General features: G+C 36.8%; 2 protein-coding genes across 2 annotated transcripts in view; one reads left to right on the top strand and one right to left on the bottom strand.

Annotated features, from left to right (window-relative positions):
• FAM149B1 (family with sequence similarity 149 member B1) overlaps positions 1 to 4,940 on the bottom strand; it is a 58,940-nt gene extending 54,000 nt beyond the window's left edge. Inside the window, exon 1 of the mRNA XM_090278201.1 lies at positions 4,771 to 4,940. Coding sequence (XP_090134327.1) covers positions 4,771 to 4,817 — 47 coding nt within the window. The 5' untranslated portion in view covers positions 4,818 to 4,940. The remainder of the gene's footprint in view (positions 1 to 4,770) is intronic.
• A 120-nt stretch (positions 4,941 to 5,060) lies between these two features.
• On the top strand, positions 5,061 to 26,552 carry ECD (ecdysoneless cell cycle regulator). Its single transcript, XM_090278195.1, has 14 exons — positions 5,061 to 5,272; positions 6,510 to 6,720; positions 9,769 to 9,886; positions 12,057 to 12,144; positions 12,260 to 12,438; positions 13,479 to 13,671; positions 14,246 to 14,374; positions 16,702 to 16,830; positions 18,389 to 18,474; positions 21,927 to 22,033; positions 22,164 to 22,347; positions 23,091 to 23,158; positions 24,666 to 24,886; positions 26,282 to 26,552. Exons 2-14 carry the CDS (start codon positions 6,516 to 6,518, stop codon positions 26,498 to 26,500), a joined length of 1,926 nt encoding a protein of 641 aa, XP_090134321.1. The 5' UTR covers positions 5,061 to 5,272; positions 6,510 to 6,515; the 3' UTR covers positions 26,501 to 26,552.
• Positions 26,553 to 26,657: the final 105 nt, after the last annotated feature.

The following is a 26,657-nucleotide window of genomic DNA, read 5'->3' as shown; positions in this document are numbered from 1 at the left end:
ACCCACTTTGGGAACGATGGACAGGGCAACAACTAGAGAGGTGCCAGTCCCATATGGAAGTGGGAGAAGTGCCTGGAAAAGGGGCAAGTGCTGAGCAAGTGACATTGTTCCCTCTTGAACCCTTCCCCCACATATAGCACCACATCATGGTGAAAGAGGTCACCCTTTACTAATGAATACCTAAGGCTCCACCTTTTACAACATAACAGGTGCAACAGCTCTACCTAAGATACAGAGACAAACAGGAGCCTGTCAAGATGAGACCAAGAAGTATGGCCCAAAAGTGGGAACAGATCAAGGTTCCAGTGGGAGAACTAAGAGACTAGGAGATAGCCAACCTAACAAATGAGGAGATAGCCAACCTAACAGATGCAGGGTTCAAAACACTGGTGATAAAGATGCTCACAGGCTTGACAGATATGCTTAAGTATGGCAAATGCATAAAGGAAGAAGTGAAGGCTATGCTAAATGAAGGAAAACCCACATGAAACCAATGGTGAAGGGAAGGAAACTGGGTTTCAGTTCAATGATTTGGAACATAAGGAAGAAAAAAAACAGTCAGCCAGTACAGAATGAGGAAACAAGAATTGAAAAAAATGAAGAGAGGCTTAAGAACCTCTGGGACAACTTTAAACATGCCAATACCCAAATCATAGGGGTGCCAGAAGGAAAAGAGGAAGACCAAGAAATTGAAAGCTTATGTGAGAAAATAATAAAGGAAAACTCCACAAATTTCGCGAATGAAATAAACATACAAGTCCAGGAAGCACAAAGAATCCCAAACAAGTTAGACCCAAAGAGGACCACACCAAGACACATCATAATTAAAATGCCAACCGCTCAAGATAGAGAATCTTAGAGCAGCAAGAGAAAATCAAAGAGTTACCTACAAAGGGGTGCCTATAAGACCCTCAGCTGATTTCTCAAAAGAAAGTTTGCAGGCAAGAAGGGACTGGCAAGACGTAAACAATGTGATGAAAGGCAAGGACCTACACCCAAGATTACTCTACCTAGCAAAGCTATCATTTAGAATGGAAGAGCAGATGAAGTGCTTCCCAGACAAGGTAAAGCTAAATGAGTTCATCATCACCAAGTCATTATTATATGAAATGTTCAAGGGACTTATCTAAGAAAAAGAAGATCAAAACTATGAACATTAAAATGACAACAAACTAACAACAATCAACAACTGAATCTGAAAAGTAAAAACAAAATCCAACTAAGCAAACCAGAATAGCAACAGAATCATAAGTATGGGGATCATTTGGAGGGTCATCAACTGGAAGGGGGAGAAATGGGGAAATGGTACAGGGACTAAGAAGCATAATCGTTGGTACAAAATAGACAGGGAGAAGTTAAGAATAATATAGGAAAGGGTGAAGCCAAAGAACTTATATGCATGACCCATGGACATGAATGAAGGGGGGTGGGATTGCTGGAGGGAATGGGGGTACTGGGTGGAGGGGAACAAAGGGAAAATAAATTGGGACTACTGTAACAACAATCAATAAAATATACTTAAAAAAATAATATTACGTATGTGACTTGTATTATATTACTACTGGACAGTGCTGCTGTAGAGTTCAACATGTGCCTAAGAATAAACTAGTAGACTTTCCTCCCCCACAAAATTCTGTAGTCAAATAAATTTAGGAAACATGATAGGTTAAACAAAGTTACACAGGTTCTTTACAAGAGGGCTTCCCAGGGCCTTTTATATGCAAATGTATATTATAAATCTCTAATAATCTTATTTCACAGGAAAGGAAACTGAGGCATAGAGGGATTAAGTAACCTGCTTAAGGTCATAGGGCTATAAGTGATGGAGTCAGGACTGAAATCCAAGTAATCTGGCTCTGAGGCTTCTCAGAGCAAATGAGTAGTTTGAAATTTTAGTGAACTGACGATTTTTTGTTTACATATATAAAGCTAGGGGCCCAGTCGGTGGAGCCTGTAGTTTAAGTTATTTCTTTAATGGTGGGGATGGACCTGTGCAGAGAGTTATTTGTACTTCTCTCATTCAATGATCCTACAACCAAAAACTTGTCTTTGAGACAGTGGTAGGGATTAGAAATGTGGATTCCAGCTATGAAACAGAAACTTAAGACATTGTTTTAGCGTGTCAGAGAAAGTGGATTATAGAGTGACAATTATATAATACCAAAGAAATTTTAAATATGATAACAGCATTGTGGTTACATAGAAAAGGTCTATAATACATACTGAAGTATATAGGGGATAAATGATATTGTCAAGGGTTTTGTTTCCTTTTTTTAAAAGTATATTTTATTGATTATGTTGTTACAGTTGTCCTAATTTCTTTTCCCTTAGTTTTGTTTCCTTATTTCATAGATGAAAAACAAAGAAAATATAGATGAAGCGAATATATTGAAATTTTGATAACTTTAATGTGGGTGATTGGTGGCTCATTATATTTACTATGTATTTGTGTTTGAAATTTAGCATTAAAAAATGTAGAGCTGTATGTTGAAAATCACTTTTTCCACTCTTTTTTCCCCAATAATTTATTTGTTTGTTAGTTTGTTTACTTATTTATTTTTAGAGAGAGGGGAAAGGAGAAAGAGAGGGAGAGAAACATCACTGTGTGGTTGCCTCTCACTCACGCTCCCAACTGGGGACCTGACGTGCAACCTAGTCATGTGCCCTGACTGGGAATTGAACCAGCAACACTTGGTTCGCAGGCTGATGCTCAATCCTCTGAGCCTCAGCAGCCAGGGTTCCAAACTCTTTTCAACATCTATAATTTGGAAGTGTTACGGAGAAAACTAAAGTTACTGTTTCAAAGCAAATCATAATACCTAAAGTAAAAATTGCTTTTAATTTACAGTCATTTAGATGCATATAATACTCATCATCTTCATTATTCACATCATCCCAACTCCTCTAGAGAATCACCTTTGGGAGAGTTATCTTTTTTTTTTTCATTTCCCTTTGCTCCCCTCCGCCCAGTACCCCCCTTCCCTCCAGCAATACCATTCCCCCTTAGTTCATGTCCACAGGTTGTGTATAAAAGTTCTTTGGTTTCACCCTTTCCTATATTATTATTAACTTCCCTGTCTATTTTGTACCAAACCGATTATGCTTCTTAGTCCCTGCACCATTTCCCCATTTCTCCGCAACCCCCTCCCAGCTGATAACCCTCCAAATGATCCCCATACCTATGATTCTGTTCCTATTCTTGTTTGCTTAGTTGGATTTTAATTTTTTAGATTCAGTTGATAGTTGTGAATTTGTTGTCATTTTTGGGGGTTATCTTTAAGGAGTTTCAAATTAACAATTGAGAACAAGTAACATAACTACACTGGGTCAGTAATTCTGGTCCAATAAGTGCCTGTCAACAGTTTTCCCCCATAAAAGATAGTTTTTACTCTCAGAATGATCAGAATTTATTATAAAAGCATATTTTTAGCTAAGCCCTAGTTACATTAGAAAATGACTTTCTTCTCTCTAGTTTCTAAAAAGATTGTTATCTGAATTTCTACTGTGTAGATATCCTATTATTTACTAGATAATAAGTTTCAGAAAGGCCAGGAGAGAACACAGACTGATTCTCTTTGTATGGCTATTGTAGGAAGTAAAGGTGGAAAGGGACAAGGAAATTACCATTTTCTGAGGACCAACTATGTGTCAAGCTCTGTGTCATCAGTTTAGATATGCTTTTTGATAAGGTCTTATTCCTATATTACAGAAATGAAGGATCAAAAACTTAGTAATGTGCCTTAAAGTCACATGGCCATAAAATACCCTAGCCAGAAATGCAGATGTGACTGAAGAATAAAAAGCTTATTAAATATCATAGTTAATATTAATAAATTGTATGGTTGTTAAAATTACACAGCTCATTGGAGAAAAAGGGGGGGAGTGGAGTTAAAAAGCCCAAGCTCAAAATTCTATTGGTTATAAAATCTTAAGATGTGCACATAACCTGATACAGCATCTTCTAAAAACTGAAGATAATCATACCCATGTTACTGAGTTGTTATAAGGATCAAGATGTGAAAGTCCTTTTGAAAGTGTAAAGCATTAATAAACGTGTGAAATTATCATTACTAAATTACAGCATTTCAATAGGGGTGAGGAGGTGTGTCTTTTAGCCAGAAATATTTGCTCTCTAAAATCTCAGACCAAAACTGATTCTTATGAATTTTGATGCTTAACTGTAGAATGGAGAGGCCGTTCGTGTAATGGTTATGACCAAGTCTTCTGAATCAGATTGACACCGGGTTTGTACTTCAGCTCCACCACTTTCTGGGTGAGTAATCTTTGGCATGCTACAATCTCTTTAAATCTGGGATCTTTGTAGAATGCAAAATAACAGTCCCCATCTGCTATCCTTGTTGAACAGAATTAAGTAAGCTGATGTAAGCAGCTTTGCACGGTGCCTGGCACTAGATACATTCAACTTTATTGTAACAGTCAGCTACTGATAATTTCTTGAGTCGTCAGTGGCCATAGAGAGCAGGGCACGAAGCACTGCGGAAACTACCCGTGCCTTAGGAGACCTGCGTTCGGGAAGTGCCGCCCATGAGGGCCAAGCCCTGGGATAGCGTGGGGGACACGCCGTTAGCTGCAGATGTAGGCAGAAGGGATAAAGTATGGCAGGGCTAGGAGAGAATTCCAAAGAAAATTTTCTTTCTCCCGCCTGGGAAAGGAAAGGAGTGAGGGACTGGTCACGAAGGGTCCCCAGAGCGCCCGCACCCCACTTCGCCTCCCCTGGCCGTGGCTGGGATGGTTGAGCAGGGAACTCACAGCTCCAAGCTCTGTGGCACCGCCTTCCGAGTGTATCTGGAGATCATCTTCCTCTTCCTCTTCAATCGCGGCCGGGTCGGGCACGCCAGGGTGGGGGCCTCCAGGCCTGGCCCTCCCACTGGCTCCTGCCCGGACCCCTCCCGCCACCTTCCAGCCCCGTCACGCCCCGTCGCCTGGACTCCGGACTACCACCTCCCCTGGCCCCCGACCTATCCAGCGCTGCGCCCTCCCTACTTCCCCAGGGGGCGGAAGTGACGAAGCCATCGGGGGCACTGTCCTAATGCTCCCGCCCGAGCGCAGCAGGGGCGACGCCGGGGTTCCGGCGCTGAGCGGGTGTCTGGGTTTCAGAACTTCCTTGGGCGTCAGGTTCCAGACGGGCATCTGGATCGAACCCGGGGCCGGGCGTTGGCGGCTGCTGGCTGTTCTCGACAAGCTCACGCGGTGGGAGAGGCGGCTGAGGAAAAGTGCCGCAGCAGAGACGTGTCGGAGAGACCGCAGAACCGTAAGAGGAATTGTCTTCATTTGTCAGCTGGATGGAAAGATGGGGCTTAGCTGAGTAAAGAGCCCTAGGCTACAAGCCAGGCCTCTGCTGCTTGGTCGTTTTTCTGTGTTCCTTGTTTTATCATCTGTACAGTGAGGAGTTAAGTCGAGTGAGCTTCAAGTCCCTTCTAGTTCTGACACTGAATTCTTCACAATAAGATGTGCTTGGCATTATGGGGTGGGTAGGTGGGTAGAATTACTGTCTGACCCTCTGGGTTGAAAGGCCAAATGATGATTTGGATAGACTTTGGTGAGTGGGCGTCTGGATAGAAGATGCAGGTTCCTATCGACCTCATCTTATTAGTCCGTTAGAAAGCCGAGTAAATATAAAAATCAGCTTACGTGGGCTCTTCAGTGCAGTGCCATTTGTTTACAAAGCATCACCTGGAAGCAATAATAAACTAGTACTTTTGTTTGTAAGGGAAACCCTTAGAAAATAGAGATATCTACCACCTCTTAGTATATTAGAGCTGTGCCCCACTGAGACCTGAAAAATGGACAAATTTTGGACAGATAGTTGTAGGATCAAGAACCATGGGCAAATTGTTTTGGGATGAGACACGAATGTTTTGTAGTTTTGAATTGCCCTATTTCATACAATATTTATAAGAGAGATTGCTTAAAATTCTGCAGAGGAAGGGAGATTTCTTTTAAGAGGGATTAAATAATAAAAATGTAAGTTGGAAAAGGATTCTAGAGATGGTAGAGTAACACTCTAATTCTACAATTAAAGAAAAAGCCCCAGAAAGAGATAGTGAAGTGCCCCAAATGACACAACAAATTTAGTGGCAGAGCTGGGTATTTAAACCAAAGATATTAATACAGTGTTCTCAAAATATGTTACGCATACCATTGCAACTACAAGAACAAATATTTTTTAATTTTATTTTTATATGATTATTATTTAATTTGGGAATGTGATACTGAATTTCCATTCATTGGTTATATCACAAGTTTTTAAACCTAATTTTAAGTATAAAGAACAATTTTAAGTACAAAAATGTCATTAAAAGAACATTAAATAAGTGTTACTATATTTGATACATGGTCAAGACAGATATCATGATGATGGTATGTGGATAACTGAATTTTGAAAAACAATGTTAATGGAATCATCTAGAATAGTTCAGGGAATGGAATATTACTTCTGCATTGCTCTATATGGTTTATACTTTTGAACCTTTAAATGTAATTTTCAGGGAAGAATGGAGGAAAATATGAAGCTTGCTACAGTGGAAGATACTGTGGAGTACCGCCTGTTCCTGGTACCAGATGAATCAAGGGGCCCAGAAAAACACAAGGAGATTCTTCAAAACTATATTGAGAGAATAATGACCCAGTTTGCACCTATGTTGGTCCCTTATATATGGCAGAATCAGCCTTTCAATCTGAAATATAAACCTGGGACAGGTAAGGAAGGCTCTTTTACTTTGTCAGGAGGTTTATATCCTGAACTTTTTAGATTTAGTGATGCTTGCCTATATTCAGTTACACCCTTAAGTTTTTTTTTTTTTTCATTCATATTAATGAAAACGCTCTAATAATTATTACTTTAGGAACTAACATATATAACATTATTAAAAACTTGTCTGTTTTTTAAACTTTACTTTTCTATGCCATAAGGTATCTAGGTAGCTATATGAAATAGATCAGGCATCTTTAGCTGTTATTACTTGGTATGCATTTCTCACTATTGATGATGTGTTTAGTAGGCTGCCTTGTTTCACATAGTGATTTTACATAGTCATTCTGGTAGTGATCTAAGAGTGGCTCTGCCTGGCTTATAAAGAGAAATAATTGGGCTTTATGACCATTATTTGCCGTTCGGAAGCATTTTGAGGTTCCTTCGCTGACTTCCCTGTGTTGTTGGGATCTGACCTCTGGCCAAATATAGCACTTTGTCCTGTGATTTCTTTAGCTTTACTAAAGTGACTCATGGATAAGTGACCAAGACTCTATTCATGCAGTGACTTATGTGAGGTCGTCTTTCAGATCAGGAGCATCTTGTGAGACCCTCAGTCTGGCTTTCAATGGGCTGCCAAATGTCTTTCCTACTGTTAATTTTATTGAACTCCTGCTCACTGAAACACATGTGGTATTTATTGTCAGGAACACCATCACATCCAAAACCAACTCCTTACCTTTTTTCTACAAAATCATTTTTATTCAGTGTTTTCTCATCTTTTTTTTTTTTTTTTTTAGTGGCATTGCCATCCACCTAGTTATTCAAGCTAGTCAGTATTTCACAATCATACTCAGCTCCTATCAAGGACAAAATCCTAGTGTGATTACTCCTAAAATATGACCCCTTCTCTACATCTGTTTGGCTACAGTCTAGGCCCTCTTTTATCTCTTCATCTGGAAGATTATTATAGCCATCTAACTAACCTCTCTCGACCAGTGTCTCCAGTTTCCTCACACTGTTAAACTTACCTTTGAAAAACACAAATTTGATCATGTCATTCTCCTGCCTAACATTCTTGAACAGTTTCACATTGCTTCTGGATGAAGTTTAATATGTAAGGTAGATAGAAATAAATACCCTAATTGGAGCTTCTCCCGTTTAGCAAACTTGAGAGATCTGGGATGGGAAGAAGAGTTGGTTGGGCTCTTCTTCCAATCCTTTTTTTTTTTTTTTTTTTGCCACGGCAGCTCTTGAGACACTCCACCATGCACTTTTTGACCTCATTCTGGTAATGTGGTGTATTGCATTGATTGATTTTCAGATGTGGAACCATCCTTGCATTTCAGGAATATATCTTGCATGGTCCTGGTGTATAATCCTTTTAGTGTGTTGTTGAATTCAGTTTGCTAGTATTTTGTTGAGCATTTCTGTATCAATATTCATCAGGCATATTGGTCCTAGTTTTCCTGTGTTGTCTGGCTGGCTTTAGTATTAGGGTAATGCTGGCTTCATAAAATTAATTTGGGAGTGTTCACTCCTCTTCAATTTTTGTAAGAGTTTGAGGAGTATTGATGTAATTCTTCTTTAAATGGTTGGTAGAATTCTCCAGTGAAGTCATCAGTCCTGGACTTTTTTTTTTGTTGGGAAGTGTTGATTACTTATTCAGTTTCCTTATAAGTTAGAGAGCTGTTCAGATTTTCTGTTTCTCCTCGACCCAGTCTGGTTAGATAGTGTGTTTCTAGGAATTTAACCATTTCTTCTAGGTTATCCAATTTGTTGTTATCTAATCATTCATAGTATTTTCTTATAGTTCTTTTTATTATCTGTGGAATAGGTGGTAATATACTCTCTTTCATTTCTGACTTTAGTTATTTGAGTCTAATCTCTTTTATCTTAGTTAATCTAACATTTTGTCAATTTAGTTGATCTTTTCAACAAACCAACTCAGTTTATGTTGATTTTTTTCTGTTCTTTTTCTGTTCTTGATTTCATTTATCTCTGCTCTAATCTTCATTATTTTCTTCCTTCTGTTAGCTTTAGATTTAGTTTGTTCTTTTTCTAGTTCCTTAAGGTGTAAAATCAGGTTGTTAATTTGAGATCTTTTGTAACTATAAACTTCCCTTTTTGCACTACTTTTACTCTATCTCATAAGTTTTGGTGTGTTGTGTTTTTGTTTGTTTAATTTTTAAGTTATTTAATTTCTTCGTATAATTGGATAATGTACTTGTTCGAAAATTCTGCTTCATCCAAATCTCCATACCTGATATTCGCAGAACACTCTATTGTCTGTCATGCACATACTGTTCTGTCTGGCTGGTTTGGCTCAGTGGATTGAGCGTTGGCCTGCGAGCTAAGTGTCGCTGGTTCGATCTTCCAGTCAGGGCACATCAGAGAAGGAAAACTCTGACTCCAAAAAAACCTCCGCTGCCTTGCGGCATACCTCTTCAGGGGAAAGGCTAAGGGAGTAAACCCCGACAGAAAATCTGGAGCCGGAGTCCCTAAGGCGGTTTGACGTTGTAGTCAACACCGGCAACTCCTGCGGCGCACCTGAAGCCAAGCTGTATTGACTCCGTCTTTCCCTTGGACCCTTCAGCTGCGAAGAGAGGGGGGGTCTGCTGCATGGGCAACAGCAGACCCTCCATATCACCCTGCCCAAGCTCTGTAGCTTCACATAAGAAGCTACACCATCGTCTCTCGAGACGGACGGCTGCCGACGACGACATACTGTTCTATCTTCTGGAAAGCCTGCTTCTGTTCATTCCTTGAAATGAGCACAGCTAAGGTGTGACATCCATTATGTTCACATAGTCCTCAGTGCATACCTCTGTTCATCATCTTGTTTTGAGATGGCTTGGTTTTCTATCAGCTGTTGTCCAGACCCTCAGCTCCTCAAGAGCCAGTTTCTTGTCCCTTGTTCAGGATTGCAACCCCAGCTACCAGTATGGTACCTAGAGTATAGTCAATAAACGTTTGTTTAATGGAATGATTGTTTGTATTTTTATTTGCACCGGCAAATTAATTTGGTTATATGATTGCTTTTTTCTTGTTTTTAGGAGGTGTTCCTGCTCATATGTTTGGCATGACAAAATTTGGGGATAACATTGAGGATGAATGGTTTATTGTTTATATAGTAAAGCAAATTACAAAGGAATTTCCAGAATTGGTAGCAAGGTATTATAGTTATTTTAATAATTCTAAAGGAATTTTATTCTTGAAAACAATGACATTTTTATCCATTCAGTAATTTTTTTTCTGTAATCTGGTATAAATTGTACATATTTGGGATGTAGATTTTAAAAGTGACTTCTCTGTTTTATTTTTCTCTTGTGAGTTCCTTTTCTTGAGTAAGAATGAAAGTATCAATGGAGAGCTCACCTTTCAAAAAATGTCAGACAAAACCCTCTTGTTTTAGGTTTTTTCATTCTAAAGAAAAAATATCCATGGTCAACAAAATTCTCAGAAGTAACATCATCAAATTTCTTGTGGATCTTAAATTTCATACACACACACACACTTCACATATTTCAGAGATATCTTTACTATGTCTTTATTATGCCATAACTAAAATTTTTGAGAGATTATATACAGAAGAAATTTAAAGAGATATCAGTGAACAATTGTAAGGATAGCAAAGTAAAACCTGTTTTTAAAATGGGGACTTGTAGTTCTCTGTAATGACCAAATTTTGCCAGCAGATGGCGTTTCACACACTTACCACTTGTCCTAGTTTCCTAGTCAGCCCCCCAATTCTGATCTTTTTCTACACACCCAACCTCTTCCCCAGCAGAACAAAAAGAAAAACAACAACTTTGAAAACTTAGTATTATATAGGAATTTCAAACATAGGTAAAATTAGACTGAATTCATGTGTAACTGTCACACAGCTTTAAAAATTATCAATTTATGATTATTCTTATCTATACCCTTCCCCTACTTCCCCATCACATAACAAGCTTATTTTAAAGCAAATCTCCAATACTATGCCATTTAATTTTTAAATACTTTAAGAGGCAAATCTAAATGAAAAGAACTCTTTATTTTAAACACTATAGTTACCACACCTAAAAATAATTAGCAATAATTTCTTAGTACATGGTAGAACTTTAAATGAACAGACATAAAAATATTAGTTTCTGTCTTTACAAGTATAATAAGGAGGGGGCATTACCTTTTGTGTGCATATTCTGATAGTTCTATTTTGATGCTTCATACCTACACAGCAGGCCTATAAAAACTCTTTAAATAGTGTCTTGTAAGTTTTCTTTTTTTAATTAGAAAAAGAAACCTTTCACTATGTCTCTCATTAATCGTCTTAAGGTAGAGCTGTAACCATTTTACTATCCTACACTAAAACTTTTCATTCTTTTTGTCGTATAAAACTAAACTCATTCTCATTGATTCTGCCACCAGTTAAAGCTCTTTCTAAAACAACATAACTGTGCTTCTCTAGTCTCGTTCTTTACTAGCTGCCATTCTCCAAATATCCACCTTCAGTTGCCACCTCCATGTTTTTTTTAATTGAATTTATTGGGATGACAGTGGTTAAAAAAATTATATAGGTTTCAGGTGCACAGTTCTATAACACATCATCTGTACATGTCTGTTGTGTGTTCGCCACCCTAAGTCAAGTCTCCTTCCGTCACCATTGCCACCTCCGTGGTTTTGCTTATGGTGTTCCCTCTGCTAAGAACATCTTTTCTTTTCTCCCTCCATTTCCACCCATTAAACAACCTAGAACTGTATATATAATATGCTACCTTTTGTGTGACAAGAGAAGACAATAAGAATTTATATTCCTATTAGCCATATTATCAATAAGCAAACTCTGGAAAGATAAATAAGAAAAAACAGTGGTGGAGGGGAATGAGTTGGGCATATAGGAACGAAAGTAAGATTTTTCATTGTGTAACTTTTTATGTTTTAAAATTCTAGCCATATGACTCTTATCTATTCACAAATTTAAATTTAAAAAATAATGCAAATAAGACAAAACAAAATGATCTTTCAAGGCCCAAATAACACCTTCTCCATAAAACTAATCTTGGCTGTATGTAATCTTTTTTCTTTTAAAACCTTATAGTACTTTGTATTTCTTTAAATATTTTTGTCTGCTGTTATTTGTATACTTACTTTCTCTCCAACTCCCCTGTATAATCTTGTAGTCTCCTTTAGTGCTTAATAGTATCTTAAAAATTTACTTTATTATAGCAATCTATACATAGTACATACTTAGTTACTAAAATGAATGAAATAGTATATCAGAATGAAAAAAGTATTAAAAAAATCTGATTATTAGCAAATATGTGTTTATGAATGCAAAATTGGAACTTTTTTCCATTAGGATCGAAGACAATGATGGTGAGTTCTTGTTAATAGAAGCTGCTGACTTTCTCCCTAAATGGTTGGATCCCGATAATAGTGCTAATAGGGTAAGTATACACAAATCTGGAAAAATTAGGGAGATAAAATCACGTTGCAGAATTTTTAATATGTACCTAGAGTTTTCAGTGCCTAGTATGAAAATTAAAATGTATAATTTTGCAGGTGTTTTTCTACCATGGGGAGTTGTGCATTATTCCTGCACCGAGGAAACCTGAAGCAGTGTCCTGGTTACCCGCTACACCCCCAACAATCCATCAAGCATTGAATATAATCTCAACACACTCAGAAGAGATTTTGGCTTCGGAATCTATACGAGCTGCTGTGAATAGGCGCATGAGAGGGTAAAAAAAATAACACTTTTATTGCTAGTCAAGGAGCCTTATACTTTGTGCAGTGTAAGTCTTTCATTGAACATAGACTTTCTTTCACCTAGGTTAATGCTAATTTTCGTTCTGTCATTATCCTTCATGAAATTGACTAACAAAGTATATATTTTAAAATCAGGAAACATATATCTTTTAAATCCCATTTAAAAGTATTATAATCCGGTCCCAATATTTTTGTATTATTTACCTTAGATACTGTGGCTAAATATTATTTATATCCATAGATTTAAAAAAATATTAGAAGATTTTATTTATTTATTTTTAGAGAATGGGGAAGAGCGGGAGAAAGAGAGAGAAAGAAACATCAATGTTTGGTTGCCTCTTGTGTGCCTCAATTGGGGACCTGGCCCACAGTCCTGGCATGTGACCTGACTGGGAATTGAACCAGTGACCCTTTGGTTCACAGGACAATGCTCAATCCACTGAGCCACACTAGCCAGGGTCCATAGATAAAAATTTTGTGACCTTTAGATATGAAAACATAAGGGAGCACAATGTGCTTAGGTTTTTCAATGGTTCTGGGCTATATGTGGGATTCTTCGACCTATTGGAATACTTCAGCTTCTATTCAGAAGAGAAGGCCTAAGTCTAATAACATATTAGTTCAGCCATTCAAATTTGAGTAGCTATTAAATGTTTATCACCACTCAGGTCTTAACAATATTAAAAATCTCTTATAGCTTTGTTTCAGTTCTTTTTAGAAGAATAAACTTTTATTTTATCCTTGTTCCAAAGTATAGTAGAATTTTTGTTTTGTTTTTATTGAACCACCTTAATCCCTTTTTAAAATTTGTCATTTCCTCCCACTTTTTCTCTTTCCCTGCTCTTTCCTGCAGTTTTTAGTGTACACAGTATTTTTATCTTTACCTCTTTTGTCACTCTTTACATCTCACTGTTGATAAACCAAGACAAGATGTTAAGAGAAAAATAAGTGGTATAAGGATTCTAGATATTTACATATCATAAAATAAAAGTAATTATGTTACTTGTCACAGGTACCCAGAAAAAATTCAAGCCTCCCTTCATCGAGCTCACTGCTTCCTTCCAGCTGGCATCGTAGCAGTGCTAAAGCAGCGCCCCAGATTGGTGGCTGCAGGAGTCCAGGCATTTTACCTACGGGACCCCATTGACCTGCGAGCCTGTCGTATTTTCAAGACATTCTTGCCAGAAACACGAATAATGACATCGGTAAGATATCACTCTTGGTTATTTAGTTTGTCTCATTGGGGAGTTGAATGTTATTTTAATTGTTCACTAGAAAAAATTGGAAATAGAATATTTCCTCTTTGCAAGTTAATACCCATTTTTTTCTTTTTTCTTTTCTTCCATCCAGTAAGAAAGATTTCAAGAGACCTGACTCCCTATTTTCTATCTCCGTGTTTTCTCGCTATTTCTAATCATATTTTTCCTAGTTATTTCTGACCATATTTTTTCTATTTGAATAATAATTTTCTTCTTAACATTTCATTTCTTACCGAGAATTAAGATTTGTTTTTTTATCTTCTGCCGATCAAAATTGCCATATGATATAACTAATGATAAGAATTCCATTAGTGATAAAAAGAAGACAGTGAAGGTAAATTTTATGGTATGTGAATTATATCTCAAGCTAATTACTAAGAAATATTGGCAGTGAATAGGTTGGGTGTTCGCATTTCATATGAATATGAAGCTCATAAATGAAGTTATTATTAACTATAAAATGATATTCAAAATTTTAATTTCAAGAAAAGACTCATGTCTTTTGTGTTTCAATATCCAGGTCACCTTTACTAAATGTCTGTATGCACAGTTGATGCAACAGAGGTTTATGCCAGACCGTCGGAGTGGATACAAACTGCCTCCGCCATCTCATCCCCAATACCGAGCCCATGAATTAGGCATGAAGTTGGTAAAGTTGAACCAGAATGTTTTATTTTTTTCCTATGTATATAAGTGCTCTTAAGAGAATAATGACACAGCATGTAAAGATTAGAAATATACCCTATTTAAGTGAAAATGTAGTAAAATGTGACATTTCAAATAAGAAGGAAAGAGAGATTATTCAGTGAATGATGATAGGATAACTGTGAAGCCATCTGATACTGAAGTTGATTCCCTCACACCTATACCAAAGTAAATTACATTTGGACCAAATATTTAAATGAAAAAATTGAAACCATAAAATTTGAAAGAAAACATAGGAGAGACCTTTATAATCTGAGTAGGAAAGACCTTGCTAAGCATGACTTGAAACCAGAAGCTAGAAAAGAAGAGATTGATAAATTTGATTATACGTGGGAAAGAAAAATCCCATAAGTAAAGTCAAAAGAAAGTAAACATGGAGAAAGTATTGTATTGTTAATTTAAATAGCAAAGCTAAATTCTCTAATATATAGTGTTCCTACAAGTTATTATGAAAAAAATACTAACCAATTAATAAAACTGTTCAGAAACATAAAAAGATAGTCCAGAGAAAAGGAAATACCACTGATTTTTAATCTAAACATGAAATGTTGTATCTTGCTTACAAAACAAAATAAATGCAATTTAAGGCTATAAAATAGAATTTTCACCATTTGTTTGGCAAGTATCAAAGAGTCTGATAGTATATACTGTATTGGGGAAAATATATAAAGAGGTGGTACTATCAAACATTATTGATGGGACTATAAATTGATTCAGTGTCTTAGAACAATTTGTCAGTATCCATCAACATTTTAAATGCACAAACCTGTCCTGGCCAGTGTGGTTCAGTTGGATGGTGGAGCATACTCTGAAAGGCTGCAGGTTTGATTCCCTGTCAGGGCACATACCTAGGTTGCAGGAGCAGTCCCCGGTAGGGGAACATACATGAAGTGAACAATTGATGCCTCTCTCTCTCTCTCTCTCTCTCTCTCTCTCTCTCTCTCTCTCTCTCTCTCTCTCTAAAAAAAAGCAATGAAGAAATGTCCTCATGTGAAGATATGAATGAAGGAATGAATGAATAAAATGTACAAGCCCTTCTGCTCTACATCTTCACTTCTAGAAATTTATCCTCCATGTATTTTACATGTGCACAAAGACATATGAGGATACTTATGACAGCATTGTTTGTAGTAGCAAAAGATTGAAAATTACCCAAATGTCTTTTAATTGGGAAATAGAAAAATGATGGTTTATGAACTAAGATGGACAAATTTATATGTACTCATATAAAATGATCTCCAAGGCATATGACTAATGAAAAAGCAAGGTGCAGAATGGTGTATATGTTGCCATGTAGTGACAAAAGGGATGGAGTAGTAGGATATACATACATAGACACACACTATCTGCTTGAGTGCATCCATTACTTCTGAAGTGATATGTGAGAAATTGCTAACAGTAGTTCCCTCTAGAGTGATCAGGGAAGCTCTGTGTTTGATTTATTCTTCCATGTACATTTATTATATTTTTTAATGAAAGGACTCTTAAGATGAAGTGATTTTCTCACTTTACTATGTCTGAGACCATGCTCGATTCATTTATAATTTCTGTCAGACAAGAAGCCTGTATGAATATGGTCATTGCTTTTTAGAGAGAGAGGAAGGCGGGGCGAGAGAGAAACATTGATGTGAGAGAGAAACCTCAATCAGTTGCCTCCCATACATACCCCAACCAGGGATCGAACCTGCAAGCTAAGTATGTGCCCTGACCAGGAATCGAACCCTCAGTCTCTTTGGTTTATGGGACAGTGTTCTGACAAACTGAGCTACCTGACCAGGGCATGCAAGCCTTTTTTAAGCAAACAAGAAATAAATTTAAATTTAGCCCTGGCTGGTATGGCTCAGTGGATTGTGTGCTGGCCTGTGAACCAAAGGGTCACCAGTTTGATTCCCAAGTCAGGGCACATGCCTGGGTTGTGGGCCAGGTCCTTGGTTGGGGCCTTGTGAGAAGCAACCACACATTGATGTTTCTCTCCCTCTCTCCCTCTCTTCTCTAAAAATAAATAAATAAAATCTTTTAAGAAAATTCTAGTTTATAATCAGCAAGAAAAAAATCCCTTTGGAAATAACAAGAATTCTTATTTTCTATTATTTGCTTTCCCTTTGTAATTTTTAGTAATTACGGAGATTAGGAAACTTGGAAATAAAGTCAAATTTTTCATAAAATTCCAAAAATGTTATAAATGTCCATGTGTCCAGTCACCTTGTTCTTGATTGTGGCTAAATGGAAAGAAAATAACCTAATAATAAAAATATTATCTATTTCATCTAGGCTCACGGATTTGAGATTCTATGCTCCAAATGTAGCCCACATTTTTCTGACTCCAAGAAATCACCTGTGACTGCCTCACCACTCTGGGCTGACTTCCTTGAGAGTCTGAAAAAGAATGATTACTTTAAGGTAGGACTTGCAATGCATTTTTAGAACTGTACTATCTAGGAAAAATCAAGCCAGTGATTTCAAGTCCTGCGGTCCAACATAGACAGTGATATGGTGATTGCCAGAGGGAAGAGAGCGTGGGGAGGATAGAAGAAGGTAAAGCAGGGATAAACGGTGATGGAAGGAGACTTGACTTGGGGTGATAAACACACAATACAATATACAGATAATGAGATGATGCATTGTAAAATTGTATCCTTGAGACCTGTGTAATTTTATTAATCAATGTCACCAATAAGTTCAGTTAATAAAAATAAAGTTCTGTGGTCCATTTTTAATGTGGAACATAATTATAGGAGCTAGAGTTTAAAGGAACCATTCTAGTTCAGTGGTAATGAGGGGGTGTCTATGAGCTACATTCAGTATTAGAAAAATTAATTACACTTATGTAAAGTGATAAAAATTATTATTTGTATCAGGTGAACAATTGTCACAAATCTGTAAAGCAAACATGAGGATATCAAATAGCAAAATAAGCAAAGACAGGGATTTAAAAAATGACAAAAAAAACACTAGTAAATTTCTCTTAAAATATTCACTCAGTAGTGAAGATACACATACGAACACAATAACAAAGACTTTTTCATATATGTAAAAAAAGATGTAAATGGTATTCAGTGTTGTTGAAGGTATAGTGAAATTAATACTGTACATTGCTGATAACATTGTAAGTTGATAGAACCTTAACTGCAGAGTAATTTAGTAGTGTGTTCCAAGAGCTAAAGAAAGATTCGGACTCAGAACCTTTACTTTGAACAATCTATTTTAAGAGAACATCCCAGAAATAGAAAAATCCATAAGAAAATGATGATTATAAAGACTGTGTAGCAATATGGAGATGTGTTTATGTTACAGTATATATATATATATATATTTAGAATTATTTGTTTATTTATTTTTAGAGAGAGGTGAGAGGAGAAAGAGAGGGAGAGAAACATCACTGTGTGGTTGACTCTCACTCACATCCCCAACTGGGGACCTGACATGCAACCTAGTCACGTGCCCTGACTGGGAATCGAACCAGCGACACGTGGCTTGCAGGCCGATGCTCAATCCACTGAGCCACAGCAGCCAGGGCTTACAGTATATTTTTTAATGAGTGTAAAATATTAAGTATGGATACCACTATAAACATGAATGTGAAAAACAAATGATAGTTTAAGTGAAATTTTGCTATTTTTTTGTTCTATTTGTCCTTCGTTTTATAAATTAACTACTGGTTAATCAATTATTTTTTAATAACTAATTAAACAATAGAAAATGGTGGAAAACCTTCCAAACTGGAAAGCGGTCCCTAGTGTTAAAAAGAACTAGGAACCACTACATCTAACCTCGTCCCCTTATTTGAAGAAAGGAGAGCTCTGACAGAAATACTAATGACGAAACAGGGACTAGCACTCAGGCCTCATGATTCCTGAACAATATATGATGCACTGCCTCCCTGAAGGTTGTTGGTAAGCAGGTCATTTTAATCACACCATGTAAATAATGTGCTGATAGGCCATTATTATTTTTTTAGGGACTGATAGAAGGTTCTGCGCAATACCAGGAAAGACTAGAAATGGCAAAGAACTACTTCCAACTCTCAGTAAACCGACCAGAAAGGTGAGTTTATCACTACTTAATCGTCGCAGCAGAGGTTAAGGAATTACTTACTCTTAATAATAGTTGCAAAAGTTAGAGTTTACATGTTTAAACAGTTAATGGCAAGGCTCGTGATTACTGAGAGCCTGAGGTTGGAGAAGAGGAGGTGTTGTGCAGAGCTCTCTGGCACTGGTCACTATTATCATTATCATATAATGGCTAACATTTATTGAGTACTTAAATTGTAGGCTACTTTAAACTTGTTTAATTCCCCCTTACAGCTCTATAAAATAAGTACTATTATTATTCTCTATTTACAGCTGAGAAGCTGAGACCAAGAGAGATTAAGTAATTTGCCAGAGGTCACAGAGCTAATAAGTACAGACCTAGGATTCAAACTCAGGCAGTCTGGTGTTGAGCCATGTGCTTATTAATGCATATAGGAGTTCTGGGCTGTGTTTAGCTATTTTAGGTGGGTCTAAAACACAGGACAAAGCGGGCATTCAGTTACCAAATCAAAACTCATTCTAGCCTGCCATACATTTCTTCGGGGAGGAAACAAATCAATACAGGTTGGAAGGAAATTGCACCCCTCTAAAATTTAATAAAGTTGAGTTTTAGTTCTGGTAATGGTGGAATAACATCAGACTGACTGACTTCCTTTCAATTATAATTATAAACCCTGGACAGAATATAAAATAATTATTTCAAGACACAAGAGGACAGCAAAAACAAGTGAAAGTTGGAGGGAATAGTACCCTTGAGAGAAGAAAATCATAGTTGGTGAGGTCCACATTTATCTGGCTTGTCTCTGAGAGCACTTCATAGTCAGTATGACGCAAGGAACACACAGCTCAAGCAGAAAGGGCCAAGGAATCAAAGGTCATAGTTTGAGTAGTGAAAAATTTAATTTATGTTTGCAAAATTGAATTTGAGGTACTTACAGCTATTAAGTAACATGAAAGAAATAGCTTTGTGTATGCTATGGGTTCTCTGGTTATGTGTGTGTATTTTTTGTTTTGTGGGCTTTTTTTTTTTTGTATCCCAGGCAGGCGCTCAATCCACTTGGCCATACTCACCACTGTGGGGTTTTTTTTAAATGTCAAACTGATCTCGTTTTGAACCCCAGGCATTTTTGTCAACATTTCAATCACCACATATTACACATATTTGTGTCGTGGAATGTTCTTGGAAGACTAGTAAAGCAAAATTGATGCTGAGAGAGCTCTAACCTCCGTTATCTCTGAGACGGTAATGACTTCACAGCAGTCCTTACTCTTTCATAAGTGTCTAGGGACACCTTTTTCCCATTTCTATCAGATTTATGGCGGTAATTGGTGGAAAGAGGATGACTTCTTAGGGTATCATTTAAGAAACCTTGCGAAATGGAGGCAGGAGAGTTAAGGAGGCAGCTCTCATGTTCGGGACTCTCCCCTAGATGATTCCTCTCTGCCTCTAGGAGGCCCACTCCTCTGTTGAGAACTATTACCTTGTAGTCTTGGATTCAAGAGACATTAAGAAATTAGACTCATATATAGGAGAATTAGGTCTCTTCACATAATATAAGATAGATTGGTGGTTGGGTAGTTTTTTGGTTTTTTTTTAAGTATATTTTATTGATTATGTTGTTACAGTAGTTCCAATTTTTCCCCTTTGCTCCCCCCTACCCAGTACCCCCCCTTCCCTCCAGCAATCCCACCCCCCTTAGTTAATGTCCATGGGTCATGCATATAAATTCTTTGGCTTCACCCTTTCCTATATTATTATTAACTTCCCCTTATTTTGTACCAACCATTTATGCTTCTTAATCTCTGCACCATTTCCCCTTTTCTCCCCCTCCCCGACCCTCCAAATGATCCTTATACCTATGATTCTGTTCCTGTCCTGTTTCTTTGCTTAGTTTGTTTTTGTTTTTATTTTTTAGATTCAGTTGTTCATAGTTGTGTTTGTTGTCATTTTAAATGTTCATAGTTTTGATTTTCTTCTTTTTCTTAAATAAGTCCCTTTAACATTTCATATAATAATGGCTTGGTGATGATGAACTCCTTTAGCTTTACCTTGTCTGGGAAGCACTTTATCTGCTCTTCCATTCTAAATGATAGCTTTACAGGGTAGAGTAATCTTGGTTGTAGGTCCTTGCTTTTCATCACTTTGAGTACTTCTTGCCAGCCCCTTCTTATCTGCAAAGTTTCTTTTGAGAAATCAGTTGACAGTCTTATAGAACCCTTTGTAGGTAACTCTCTGCTTTTCTCTTACTGCGTTTAAAATTCTATCTTTAACCTTTGGCATTTTAATTATGATGTGTCTTGGTGTGGTCCTCTTTGGGTCTAACTTGTTACGGACTCACTGTGTTTCTTGGACTTGTATTTCTATTTTCTTTGCCAAATTAGGGAAGTTTTCTTTCATTGTTTTTCAAATAAGTTCTCAGTTTCTTGCTCTTCCTCTTCTCCTTCTGGCACCCCTGATTCTGATGTCAGTATGTTTAAAGTTGTCCCAGAGGTTCCTAAGCCTCTCCTTATTTTTTAAAATTCCTGTTCCTTCTTTCTGTTCCAGGTGAATGTTTATTTCTTCTTTTTGTTCCAATTGTTGACTTGAATTCTGGCTTCCTTCCCCTCACTGTTGATTTTCTGTATATTTTTCTTTATTTCACTGTGTATCACCTTCACTTCTTCCTTTATTTTGTGGCCATACTCAATCATTTCTCTGCATATCCTGATCACTAGTGTTTTGAACTCTGCATCTGATAGGTTGTTCATCTCCATTTCATTTAGTTCTTTTTGGGGGGTTTTGTTCTGTTCTTTCATTTGGGCCATATTTCTTTGCTTCTTCAATTTGGCAGCCTCCCTGTGTTTGTTTTGTGTATTAGGTAGAGCTTCTTTGACTCTGTGTTTTGGTAGTGTGGCCTAATTTAGTAGGTGTTCTGTAGGGTCCAGTGGCACAGCCTCCCCTATCACCGAAGCTGGGTTCTCGAGGTGTGCACTTTGTGTGGGCTGAGTACACCCTCCTCTTGTAGTTGAGCCTTGGTTGTTGTTGGCAGATCAATGGGAGGGATTTACCCAAGCCAGTCAGCTGCAAGGACTGGCTGTGCACACTGACCCCCAACCTCCCCCTTACGTGGAGGATCAGCTGTGCAGGGGCAGGGTGGTGGTGCTCCAATGTGATCTATAGCTGTCCACTGGGTGCACTGGTCCTGGGGTTTCTGGGTGGTGCAGGCCATTGTCGGTGCCCAGTAAGTTGCCTTTTCATTTTGTTGATGGTTTTCTTTGCTGTACAATGCAGTTTTTCTTTGAGCTCTTTTATAGAGTTCCTACTAAATTTTATTTGAGAAAAAAAGGATCCATATCCTAAAAAAAGTATTTTAAAAGCAAATTAGACTAGATAATTCCTTTCAACTTTAAAATATTACTTTTTTTTGTGATTATTATTTTGTGCACTCATTAAAAAAATCTTATGTCTTTTTTTTTTTTTAATAGCTCTCTTGCTATGAGCCCAGGTGAAGAAATCTTAACCTTATTACAGACGTTACCATTTGATATCGAAGAGCTTAAAAAAGAAGAAGCCAATCTTCCCCCAGAAGATGGTAAGTGATGGACCAGGATAAGGCAGGTGGGTTAGAAAAAATTAAACGAAGTCTCATAGGAGCCTCTCCGAGGGTCCCTTTCATGTGAATATAGTATAATATGGCAGTGCCATATTTTCTCCTTTTTCAGATGACCAGTGGTTAGATCTCTCACCAGATCAGTTGGACCAACTACTGCAAGAAGCTGCTGGCAAAAAAGAGCCAGAGCCCCCCATTTCCAAGAAGGAGGAGAACTATGACTTAACTCAAGTCTCAAAGAGCATGAAAGCTTTCATATCCAAAGTCTCAACCCACAAAGGAGCAGAGCTGCCTCGGTAATTTGTGTTAAAGTATAAGTATCTAAGTAGTTATAACTGAGATGTTGAAGTCATCTATCATTGCCAGTCCCATGCTTTTTTGTTTTGAGTAAATGATTTATTTACCTGTTTGGTTACCTAGTACCATTATAACTTACTTAAACGGAGTCATATTTCTAGTAATCTTATCCTTTGCAATCCTTGAAGTAAGCTAGCTCTCAGCAAGCACAGGCTTCTTTCTCCCACTTGTAAGCCTATTGGAAGCTTCAAACTCAAAAGGGTGGGATAAAAGGGTTCATCAGACAAAGAAATAATAGAAGAAATGGGAAGTTACATTTGGCAACTAATGGGGAAAAAGGTAGATTAGTGTTGATGCTTTGGAGCTCATGAGATGATTAAAATTTATGTCCAATATTGCTCTTAATAATTTTTAAGTGTTTGGTTTTAAAAGAGAAATCCTTTATTTTGCTAATGTTAGATATGTCTTGCAGGAAGTAAAGGGTGGATAGATCCCTAAATGAACTTAAGTTGAAAGTGCATTAACAAATTGCAATTTTTACTTTTATTTTATCAGTCTTCCCCATTTCTGTTGTCCTGAAAAAACAGCAAGTATAAGGATTTTTAAAATTTAAAGTACAATTTTCCTTGTTGCACCTCTTTTGCAGTTATACCTCTAGTAGTGTTCCTAAGAATAGCGCTACTTTAGAAAAAGTTTCAGGGTTATGTTCAGGGTAAATCATTTTTCTCCTTTAATCTTGCAGAGAACCTTCTGAGGCCCCGATAACTTTTGATGCAGATTCTTTTCTTAATTATTTTGATAAAATTTTAGGTAAGTTACAGTGTGATGTTTATTTTCATTTTGAAACTGTTAAATATCATGCATAGGGCAGTGGAGCATTGGATCTCTCAGAAGACAAAACAATGCTTTCTCTTCATAATTTTGAATTGCTTTCAATCATGAATCCCTGCCATCTTGAATGATTTTGCAGAGGACGCTTAGCTTAGTGCTTAACATAGTAGTTGCTCGTATTTGTTGAATGAGTGAATAGAGTTTACCTTGGCTCCCATATTATATTACTTTTCTCTTTATACTTACTGAACTTACACACTAATAATAACACATACAGCCCGGTAAAAGAAATCAACAAAGGATATAAAAAGGCATAGCCTTGAAGAAGAAATGGAGTCAATAAATATTTGAAGATAGTTAACTTTCTAGTGAGCAAGTAAATACACAGTAAAAATAAGAAATTACTTTTTTGCCCATCATATTGGCAAAAATTAAAAAGACTGATGATAACCAGTTTTCTCAAGGGTTGGAGAAATGAGTACTTTTCACACTGTCGGAGTAGAAGTATAAGTTGTCTTTTCTCAGGGCAGTTTGGTACTCTAGAATGTTTATAACCTGTGACTTAGCAACTATCACTTCCAGGAATTTACTCTATATAAAGATACATGTGCTACTATGGTGATTGCAGCATTGTAGTAGCAAAAAAAAGGGGGTGGGTGGGGGTGGTGGTGGAATATACTAAATGTCTGTCAAGAGGGAAATGGTTAAATAAATCATAATACAGTTGACCCTTGAACAACATGGGACTGAACTGTGTGAGTCTCTTTACACGTAAATACTATAAATGTATTTTCCTTAAATTTTTCTCAATAACATTTCTTTTCTCTAACTTATTTTAAGAATACATTATATAACACATATACAAAATATGTGTTAATCAACTGTTTATGTAATCAGTAGGGCTTTTGGCCAACAGTAGGCTATTTGTAGTTTCTGGGGAGTCAAAAGTTATATGCATTTTTCAAGGGTCAACTGCATATCTGTATTATGAAGTACTTAATAAAGAGTGACAGAGAAGGGCCTCCAAGACATACAAATAATTGGAAAACCAAACCGTTGTTCTGTACGTATATTTGTGGGAAAAATACTACTATGTTTATATGTATACAGAACTGCATAGATAAAGGTTTGAGTACCTACCAAACTATAAAAAGATGCCTAACTCTAGCAAGAGAGTGAAATGTGAGACAGTAATTCTGTATGGCTTGAATGTTTACATCAAAATGTATTCATGCTTTATGTAGTTTTTAAATTTTTAAGTAAAAAATTTTAATTAATTGAAATCACATTAAAAAAGCTGAATCTTTCAGGTCAGCCTATGTACTTTCCTACAAATATCTGCCAGCATTACCGTTTTCTGGAAGTGATTTCTGTGAAGGAGTTTGCCTATGTATATTGGTTCTTTTCTGCAAATAATATTCTAAGTCTTTTGGGATGTATAATCACTCAGAAATTTTTTTACCTAGTGGCTTTTTCTGTGTTGGAGGTGTAGGGTCAAGGCCTCATGAATCAGACTCTGATGACCTGGATGACGAAGACTTTGAAAGTTTAGATAGTGATGATGAGTTGGACTTTGAAACACAAGAACCCAGGGAAGAAGCATCTGTAAAAGGAACACTTGATGATCTCAAGTCATACATGGCCCAGATGGACCAGGAACTGGCACATACCAACATTGGCAAAAGTTTCACCACCCAGAAGCAAATGGTATGTGTGTGTTTGAGTTCTTTCCTTTTCTGAGGCTGTTACAAAGAACAGCTAAAACCATATTTTATCTTAATGGGGTTTTTTGGCTTGTGATAATATTTTTCTGATAAATTTGTTTTTTTATTTGAAATAAATAAGAATACTAATTTTTCCTAACTCTGGTAAGCTGAAGGATTATTAACTTTATTTTTTTAAACATAGGCTTAATTATATTACTTATTCTGTGTTATCTATCAGGATTTAAAATAAAGTCATATGATATGTTGAAATTAGTATGCGGTTGCATACTATCAACTTAAATTAATTTTTTTAAAAGGATAAATGACCCTAAATATCCAAACATTTTTGAAGTCTTAATAGTGTTTAAATTGTATGTTTCCCTAATTTAGAGCCAAATTTAGAATTCATCTTCTACTCATGTTTTAATCTTAGTTTTTATACCAGCACTGCCTCACTCTAGACAAAGTTAGGGAAACAGAATGGACCCCAAGGATTGGTGTTGGAAATCTGTCTCTGCCGTCCACTGTGACTATGTCCATTAACTAATAATCCTCATGTCATAGAATTAACATGAGAACCAAATGAGACAACTGGAAAACCCATAACGGGCCCTTAGTTAATGTTATTCCCTTGCTTTGATCATCTAAACCACATTTAAAACTATAGTCATATCCAGTATTGACAAAATCTAATAGAAACTATACATTAGATTTATCTAAAGCAGCGTTTCTTCAATTTCAATGTGAATATGAGCCACCTAAAGATATTTTTAAATTATAGATTCTAGTTAAGTATGTCTGGACTATGCCTGAGATTTTATATTTCTAACAAGCTCCCAAGCGATGCACATGCTCCTGGTCCTTGGACCACTTTAAATAGTGAAGATATAAAGGTCTATGGATTAAGTTGCATCTTTCAAAATTTTTCCCCAGCCTGTGAAATCAGAGGCTCAAGTAACAATTCAGAATCTTTGTGGTTCAACTCCAAAAAGCTTCAGGTTTTTTCTTTAAATTGTTTCGCTAGATTGGGGAGAAAAGAAAATCTAGTTTCTTTCACTTAGAAAAACATTTTTTAATGTTCCTTTTTTTTTTTTTAAACTCAGGCACACTATAAATGTACCTCCTTAACCCTGGTTACCTCCCTTGGACTATCTCAAAATAGGGAAGAAATTTTTTCAATTTGTAGAGACTTTTCCTAGAATGAAGTGTGTTATGGTCTTTGGAACCAAATATTAATATGTGTTTTAAATTACATAGTTTATTAGACTTCATTTTCATTTTCTATCAAGAATAATTTGGAATTCAATTTTACATTGTTGCTTAATTAGCTTTTTATTGTAACTACCATCAATCTAACGGTATATTGTCCCGATTTTCTTTTCTCTCCATGAATAAGGAATCTACCAGTAAGAATTCAGATGAGGAAGATAATGGTGCAGGAGGATCTGTTATGACACCACTGGATGTAGACCTGAACCTGGTTTCAAATATATTGGAATCGTACAGTTCCCAGGCTGGACTGGCCGGACCTGCTTCCAACCTCTTACAGAGCATGGGAGTGCGGCTGCCCGACAGCAATGACCACAGGCCTCCAAGCGAGCCAGTGAAGGACTGACGGCAAGCCCAGCCTCTCCTTTTTTTCTTAAATAAATATTGAATCTGAATGTTCATTTCTAGCTTCTAGTGCTCTTTTAGTAAAAATGTTTATTACAAGTTTCACAGATTGAATTCTCAAATATTGCCCTCTCTGCAAGGGTCTTCGCAATCTCCAA

The sequence above is a fragment of the Furipterus horrens genome, unplaced genomic scaffold (assembly GCF_987537825.1).
Source record: "Furipterus horrens unplaced genomic scaffold, mFurHor1.1.pri manual_scaffold_5, whole genome shotgun sequence".
Lineage (NCBI taxonomy): Eukaryota > Metazoa > Chordata > Mammalia > Chiroptera > Furipteridae > Furipterus > Furipterus horrens.
Note: the sequence above shows the minus strand (reverse complement) of the source record. Positions and strands in the feature narration are given on the sequence as shown.